We start from the raw sequence: 8,727 nt of genomic DNA on the forward strand, positions 1-8,727 counted from the left end.
CATATTCAACATCCTTTTTTCATTATATCCACTATCCCTGCTCTACTCATCTCGACTTTGCCTCTCTAACTTTAGAATTCTTGATATTCAATGGAAAAGCCTCCATGTATCTATTTTATAAACCACTTATCCAGTTCATGATGAGGGCTGGAGCTGACTCAGGGCCAGATGCAGAGTATACACTGTGCAAGTTGCCAGTCCTTCACAGGGCTGGAAAGCCCCAGTTAGTGCTTTGTTTTTAAATAGTCTAAAACAAGGTTAGGCAATTAATTTTCCTGTGGACCACATGGAAAACTGGGACTGTTGTGGAAGGCCGGACACCAGTAAGCTGAACTCAGTTCTGATCAGTTTTAATTTATTTATGAAAATTTATCTTGTGAGATAGAAATGATAACTGAGCCAAGCACCTGTGGTCTAAAAGCTTAGGGGTATTATCAGTGCAAGGATCTGCAGCTATACGTGTCTATTTTCTTTTACAAACAAACTGAATTGAAATGTAAGGGGTTAGAAATGTCAAATATCACAAAAACGTTCTAATATTTCAAGCTTTTATTGAAGTACTCAGGTAGATGGATTTGTGCTCGTATTTCTCCTCTGACAAGTTTATTTCAGAAAAATATGTCTGATGTAAACGTCTCAAAACTGTAGTTTGAGGAGTGATATGCACTTTAAATCCAGATAGAGTTTATCAGCGACACCCAGATTAATTTGATCTATTTTAATATCCCGACACATACTGGTTACAATACTCTCCAGCTTCCTTTGTAATGCTTCAAAAGATATGTAGGTCATAACATGTCAGTCATACATAATAATCTACTGGCTGTGTGTGCTGCGGTAACTGATAAATCCCTGGGTGTGACCTTTCCCATCTGAAACCTGAGCTCCTCAAGCTGCCCAAACTGGCTGCTGTTCAAATGACCAAATTCCACCCGTCTTTATGTGTAGATGTGTCGTCCATAGACTTGCATTCATAATTCACGCCGATCGTATGGATCTACCCGACCTTACAGCTTCATTACTGTGGAAGTCTGTATGGTAATCAAAACCAGGATCAGGAGGGCAACAGAACAGCATAGGTCAAATTTCTCTGCTGATAATCAAGATCATTATCAATCCTTCCCTGCAGCGATCGTTTATAGCGATCAGTTATGCTGCTGATGTTTGAGTTTATCACCACAGTTACAATTCTGTCAGTTTGAGCCAGGTGAGCAAAACACGGCTGTAGTCTGTAGTCGGCTGTTTGTGTTGTGGCTGGTGAAATCCAATCTGTCATCAGAGCTTTATACTTCTCTCTTTATCTACATGAAACTAGCCCGCTTGGGTTGCCAGGCGACCAGTCACAAAAAACACAAAAAAACCTTGCATGGCGCCTGAATTTGATTGGTGTTCGTCTCATCTGTCACGGCAGCCAATAGCAGCGGCAGAGAGGAGGACAGCGAGGAAGTGGCCAGGTGACAGTGAAAGAGGAGTTACTTGTTAATACGGATGGTATAAAGATGAATTGCCATAAATAAAGAAGACATGAGCACCTGTGTGTAGCGTTAATTCAAATGCAGTTCAGATTACAAGCGACTGTTGCACGTTTTTACACAACACCCCTCCAGCTCGCTACTTGAATAAGACGGGACGTGGAAGGAGGGGGAGGATGTTATCAGAACATGAATTTCTCAAAGCTCTGTGCTCATGTACACAGAATAGATCAAGGTGGAAATGTACAACCTTTTACATTTGAATAGCACTGACAACCTGCACACCCTGTGTTCAGGGAAACATTTGCAATTATGTTTGCACATGTAAACTGCAAAGATCATAAAGACATTTTAGATTTCTTTTTCACTTTTGAACATTTATTAAGCGGTCTTTGGTCTAATTGAATTAAATACTTGTGGAATTTATATTATTTTATTTACCTTTTAGACAGTAGTTCCAACTTTCTGAAAAACTAGTTTGTATTGGTGTGTTTGTGTGGCAAGGTTATAGGAGCCATCCTACCAGCACAGGATGACAATGGACCTCTGGCTCTGCAAAAGAAACCCTCTGAAATATGAATGAGGAAATCCACACCTGTTTCCAGGTAACCAAGGCAGTACCGTGACGCTGACAATTAGTGTGTGTGTGTGTGTATACCTGCGTAGGCGGATGCACAAGCAGCGCAACTTCCTAGCTTTACCTGTTCAGACACTCTGTGGGGATGAAAGCAGCTGTCAGCCCTGCTGGCTTAATGAGACAGACATAATCTGACCAGGAGAAGCAGCATGACAAAGTTTGGGCCTCAGCTCTGAACAAGTTCCCTGCATTTATAATCTGCTGAGAACGTTACGCATGGAAACAGGCCAAAGTCGGCCCAACTGAGCTGAAGGTGGACGTGGAGACTCGGTGGAGGGTGGAGCGCAGAGGCATCTTCACAGGTCTTGCCCTCAAGTGTTGAGCATCTATTTCTGCAAGTATGAATCCAATGTGGAAGGTTTATAAAAGCAAAGTGCTGAAGACTATTAATCCCGAATATGAGGAGGACACTGCCGAGGAGGTACAGAATATACATACATGTTTCTCCACATTTGCTCATGTTACTCATTAATTTGTTTGTCAGAAACACTTTAAACTCTTAAGCCCCAACGCCCCCTGATGTGGGGGAAAAAGCAGGAGATGACTTAGGCTTGGGGCTTAAGAGGTTAAAGTACAAGAAAGCTGACATAATTGTTGGCACAGAAGTCAGAAAGTCAGCTGGTTTTGTTTTGCTGATCATTTCTTATTCATCACAGCGTTAGATGAGCTTGCGGGGCTGATTTGTTTTCCATGCAATGGGAACTTTAAGACAGATGTTCGGCCTGGGAACAGCAATGCTGGCCTTAATGCACGCTGGCAAGTCGACTCTGATGAAACTGTGTTTACTAACATGTGCATACAAATATACATGCATCAAATCTACTTTTTTATTAGTTGCTGTTAGACAAATGTGGACTTAAAATGAAATCCAGATACATAAGAGCAATCACAGCAATAATTAAACAGCTTTTAACCAAAATACAGGCAACACTGCAAGCAATATGGGATGTTTTCAGCAGTCATCGAATGCCCTTTTGCTTGGTATCTTCCAGAGGTGGGACCAAGTCATTGTTTTGCAAGTCTCAAGTAAGTCTCAAGTCTTTATCCTCAAGTCTCAAGTCAAGTCTCAAGTAATGTCAGGCAAGTCAGAGTCGAGTCTCAAGTCACTGGTGTAAAAGTCCGAGTCAAGTCACAAGTCTGAAACTTTGAATTTCAAGTCCTTTCGAGTCTTTAAAAAAAAACGAAAAAATAATGTTGCAGTTATGCTAAATGTAAATATTAGACCATGTAATTTTAAAATCTGTGTTTTTCTCAACACATGACAAAATAGTGAACTTAGAAAATATACACAAATTGTGAAATTGCACCTCTTTAAAATGCAGCTCAATTAAACCTAGCTCCAAGAATAATTTTCACCGACAGTTCTGAGATAAGCTGCATGTTATTCTTGGATGCGGTTGTAGGACCAGCTTTAAAATCGCATGACAAAAATATCATACACATTAAAAAAAAAACTGTATCACCAACATAGCCTGGACACCATTTGCTAGTTAGATGAAGTCAGCTATCTCATCTTAGCATATTTATATGCATATTTATAATCATACGGTTCTTGGAGTGAGTGCACACACTCATGAAGTTTAGTAACTTCCGGTCACTGCAACAAGCCCAGGTACAGTTTACCGACGGATGGGTGCAGGACCTTGAAATGCACCGTGTAGAACGAAAGACCATCGTACGTATCATAAGTTTACCAGTCTCACAAATCGTCTTCATAAATACACATTCCTTAACCGTTTATTAATAGGACCTTTGAGCTCAACGGTAATTAATTAGTAGTGGAAATAATTTCTGGTAGCATCACAGAAATGTAGCAGTGACAATAATACTGTATGCTGTAATCATACTGGGCAATTAGTGATACAAAAAACCTGTTTTATCCTGTGAATAAAAGTATATGTTTTTGTCAATGTACCATAATAACAGAAGCGAAACACAATATTGTGTCAGGACAATTCACTATTTATGCACAATAAACAAAGGAGCATAGCGCGACAATTTCTGTTCAGTGCCAGACTTGCTTGTAACCTATATCACTAATTATGTTATGAAAATGACGTATTAACTACTAAAAAACACTGACCTTCGTGTAAATGCTTGGAGCAGACTAACCTGTGAGCTGGAGTGTTCTGGGATGTTATATTTGATCTTTGAATGGCTGCAATCCAGGCCATCTGTGGCATCTTTGTTACTTCGGAAACATGGCTTGAACGATTTCTCTTCAACGACGTAATCCGATAACAACCGATCTCTTTACCCGTCGGCTTCCCGTGGCTGTCATGCGACCGGCTATTGCAGTTAATAATACAACAGCTTCTTGACATTTTTGTGTTTCTTTTTATCGCTGTGTAACTGATTTTAATTGAAAGCCTGCGTGCGCTAGTACCGCTTGCCACGAGTTCCCAGAATCCTTTGCGGTTCTACCCGTGAATGACGTCACATTTTCAATCTCTATATAATATGCATGTTAAATTTTATATTTGGGGTAAAATATCAAGTCTTTTCAAGTAAACCGGTTCAAGTCCAATTCAAGTCCCAAGTCATTGGTGTAAAAGTCCAAGTCAAGTCACAAGTCTTAGAACATTTTTTCAAGTCAAGTCTAAAGTCATAAAATTAATGACTCGAGTCTGACTCGAGTCCAAGTCATGTGACTCGAGTCCACACCTCTGGTATCTTCTTACATAAAATCATTATTGAATCTTGGTCTGTAGTCATATTTCAGATGCCTGTGGTGACTTAAGTAAACATAAAAACATTTTATCGCAGAGAAAGGACTAATAGACGATTACACTCATGTGAAGCAGAACTTTCTTCGTTTTCTTTTCTACCTTTTTAAAGCTCTCAGAACGTCTTGGAGTTACGCGGTGACCTTTTCCAAGGGTCAGACATCGACTTTCTTTTTAGTGGTTTTTGTTGGATTGGATTTTTCCCACTGCTCATGTTCACGGCAACACCTGCACTCGATGCAGGACTTGGTTCTCGTGAAACAGTGTTGCGTTGACCCAGATCTCCAGAGAGCTGAGAAATTCGATCCTGCACAGGAGCTGAACAAACGGATTAGTTGGCATTCCAGTGAATGACGGGCTGACAGGCGGACGAGACAGATAGCCAGGTTCCTCACTGGCATATTCAGATCTGCCAGCTGACTGCTTCACATTGTGGCCTCTTGAGCTGCCCGGGCATTTGCAAGGACGACAGGGAATCCGGAGAGATAGTTTCCATCTAGATAGATATGCAGAGATGTCATCACTGCTATTTGAGTTGCCATTGCTTCACACGTTCTAGTGAAATTAGAGACTGCTAAAGCGTTTGACTATCAGTCTTCCTTATGTCAAAACATCCACTGATGTGGAAATACTACTGTTAAGTAATTAGTAAGTTGGTCAAGAGAAAAAACAAGCAATTAAAACACAATGTGCAAAATGTTAAAGTTAGTTTTAATAAAGAAATATTAAACATTTTTCTGTGGTGGCAATTTATTTTTAGTCTCCAGTAGTTCATATAATAGTGTCATGTGTGTTTAAGCTAGGTCTGCCTCAGCTTGCAGTACCCACAATACGCACCAGATGGCGACTGCTGTGCACAGATTCTGTGTTGTGCATTAAACTTAGACAGTTTGTTGCGACCAGACTGTGTGTGGACAGGTTAATGAAATATTGTTCTGTTTACTGGTGTTGCAGGTCACAGAGGTGGAGAATGATATGAGTCCAGTGCAGGAGGAGGAGGGGCCCAATGCTGTCTCCCAGCTGGCCAGGAAAGTATGTGAACCCTGGCAGTGCTTGTAAACCTTGTAGGGTATTTTCTGTCCGTTTACTAATCACGCAGGCTTCACAAATACTTTATAAAATGGTCACAGATGCAGTGAGTAAAGTGAGAATATCCATGCAAAGGTTCATGCTAAGCATATGTCTAAAGATATGACAGAGGAGCGTTAGTCAAGTGATATTTGACAGCACTAAATCCCTACTTTAACCTCTGACCTTGTCAAGATGCAGGGGGCAGGAGCTAAAAGCTGGAATCGGCTATCAGCGATCTTCAACAAAGATGATGAACACCAGCTCCTAGAGGAGACTGAGTGCCCCCCTGTCGCTGACCAGTGAGTTTTTAATCGTCTATCTTCTCACATGCATTCATGAACATTGATGTTGCTGGTGAAACAGAGCTTTACACTTTCCAACTGAGATCACACCTTTATCCGATTTTGTAACTCATAAGGTTGAAGTTTTACTTTCGTTGCACTGACCCAAAGAAATGTTTTGGCCAAAATTGGTGTACAGACTGAACTGAAAGGGAAAAAGGAGGTTTAATAAAAAAACAAATAGAAATGAAGATAATTACTGGAAGACATAAATTCTTATTTTCTGAAAATCTAGGATACTTACTGGCCAAAATCTGTCTTTTTTGTCTATTTCATAAAGGAATGATTGTTGGATTAATCACTATTGAAGCCTTTCTTATAAAGTCTTTGTGTTTACATGTAATTTTAAAACTTAAGTTATTTAAAATCTAAAATCTTCATCAGTTGTTTCATAATTTAAAGCACCTACTGCTTTGTCTAAATTCTCAGTCCGCTTGCAGCAAAGCCCGAGGAGCCTCCGCGACCCACCAGGCGCACGGGATTCTGGGATAGCTTTGCGTCCAACTGGGCAGCCAAGAAACAGGCCGAAGCTGCTGCGGCCGCCGCCGCTGCTGCTGAGAACGAGGCAGCAACAGGGGAAGGTGAGGAAGGGGTGATAGAGGCTGGAGGGGTGGAAAGTCAGCAGGATGGGCAGGTCACTGAGGGAGAGCAGAGTGAAGGGGGAGGAAGGAGCAACAATAGCTTCTCCAAGTATGTCTCGCTGGGAGGAGGCAACGAGGATGCGTCTTTCAAATGGAACTTTGTTACCAGCAAGCTGGCAGAGCTGAAGACCAAGACCAATTAGAAACACGGTGGAGGAGAAAGTAAAAGAAAATAAACAACATGAGGAGGGTGGTAGATGTAGGAGGAAGGTAAATTTTGCAAAGGATATCCTGTAACTAAACTGGCGCCTCTTGAAGTCCCTCTGTATTGTCAGCTATTATACGCTCCAGAAAACGTGTGTTCACAGCCACATTACTACCAATGGCCTGATTGCTGGTTGAGACATAAAAAGAAAATCAGTGTTCTTGTTTATTTAGTTTTTTGTAATCTTTGGTTCCCCATTACTTAAAGGTCAGTCTATTTATGTAAGAGTAAAGAGGACGTGTAGGTCATAGGCGACACTTAACAAAGAGAGCTTCCATTTCTCTGCCTGCACAGAGCCAGAGGTAGTGTTCATATCCCGGACCAGTGATTGAACTCCAACCACTACTACTTGTGAAAAAAAGTTGCCTGTATTAAAAGTCACTATGCTAATTTATGAAATTCTGAATTATTTCTGGGAGATGAGGTGGGCACCCAGACCTGAGTTGTCTCTTTACCATCTAACCGCAGCACAGAGAATGCAGTAAGGCAGAATTTTGGTGACGACCACACTGGTTTAGGCAGCACACGGCAGTGTTTTGTTTTTGCAGTTGTATGACTACACTTACTTCCCTAAAGTGCTTCTTTCACCACGAACATGTGCCTCCACACCTGTCAGCAAACTTGATCTAATCTGTAGTTTAACAAAAACCGGATTAAGAGATTAAAGGCAGTGATAGCAGGATTAGACAGGGATTATCTCACTTAACCTGTTCAGAGGCCAGCGGATTATAGAAAGGTAATTTGGCAGTGTGATGTAGATACTACATAATCTTCTGAGTTTCTCTTAAACTTCAGGAATGCAAAATGTGGAGCACATTTATTTGACACGTATGTACGCCTGGTGAGATAAAGCCGGTAAAACCGATGACTTGGATTTTGTGATTGTGACTGAGACTGAAATGTGTGAGTTTTTTGACTTTTAAAATGTTGTGATTTAAAAAAAAAATTGACTTATTATGGTATTATTTCTGTTCTTTTGTGATTTATGCCTTATTCCATGTTTTATTCTGTTTTATTCTGCTGTTTTCGGTATATAATAATAAAGACTATTGCACTGAAGTTCTTGTAAGGTATGAACACGTGACTGAAAAATGTTAACTTTTGAGCAATATTGGAAAAAAATTCATTCATTTGCTGATCTCTGTGATGGTTGTTTTTAGAAGCTTTGACTCGAACCTTTTTTAAAAATCTAGAACACGAAATTCTGCCTCTGGCCAGCAGGGGGTTCTCTTCACCTCTTAAATTTAGTATAGCATATATTCAACTGTCCTTTTTTTCTGCCTTCATGTCCTTCACATTTACATCAAATCAGTCTTTTATAAACATGACAACAGCCTGATCAGATACCCTGTCAAAAATAGCCCATTTTCCTCCTCATATCCCACTTCCTTCATCTCTTTCGTGTCCTGTTTTTCACACCCATTTCCTCTCTCTTACTGTGTCATGTTTCCTCAGATAGAACAGAGCTTCCTTTTTAAATTTAGGAGTCTTTCTTGGGATTTCTATATGAATTTGGCAACACACAATAATGATGCGAAAATGATGCAAGCGAGCGTAGCCCGATCTCAACCCCATGGTTTCGTGCCATTTCTATGTGTTTATACTGTCAGTCAGATTTTATCCTGTCATAATGG

The 8,727-nt window shown here is 40.5% G+C and overlaps 1 protein-coding gene across 1 annotated transcript; it reads left to right on the forward strand.

Moving 5' to 3' along the window:
- Window positions 1–2,188: 2,188 nt before the first annotated feature.
- LOC147318913 (uncharacterized protein C1orf232) lies at window positions 2,189–8,119 on the forward strand. The gene is made up of 4 exons (XM_086311099.1): window positions 2,189–2,530; window positions 5,790–5,867; window positions 6,099–6,205; window positions 6,677–8,119. The coding sequence occupies exons 1-4, from the start codon at window positions 2,450–2,452 to the stop codon at window positions 7,029–7,031; spliced, it is 621 nt and encodes a 206-aa protein (XP_086167225.1). The 5' UTR covers window positions 2,189–2,449; the 3' UTR covers window positions 7,032–8,119.
- Window positions 8,120–8,727: the final 608 nt, after the last annotated feature.

The sequence above is a fragment of the Aulonocara sp. 'chitande type north' Nkhata Bay genome, linkage group LG11 (genome assembly GCF_057382095.1).
Source record: "Aulonocara sp. 'chitande type north' Nkhata Bay isolate Kocher_YH1m ecotype deep benthic linkage group LG11, A_spYH_male_GT1.1, whole genome shotgun sequence".
NCBI lineage: Eukaryota > Metazoa > Chordata > Actinopteri > Cichliformes > Cichlidae > Aulonocara > Aulonocara sp. 'chitande type north' Nkhata Bay.

Coding starts and splice junctions, on each gene's coding strand:
- LOC147318913 (XM_086311099.1), top strand. CDS start 2,450: ATGAATCCAATGTGGAAGGTTTATAAAAGCAAAGTGCTGAAGACTATT. Junction 2,531..5,789: donor AGGAGGACACTGCCGAGGAG/GTACAGAATATA, acceptor CTGGTGTTGCAG/GTCACAGAGGTGGAGAATGA. Junction 6,206..6,676: donor TGCCCCCCTGTCGCTGACCA/GTGAGTTTTTAA, acceptor CTAAATTCTCAG/TCCGCTTGCAGCAAAGCCCG.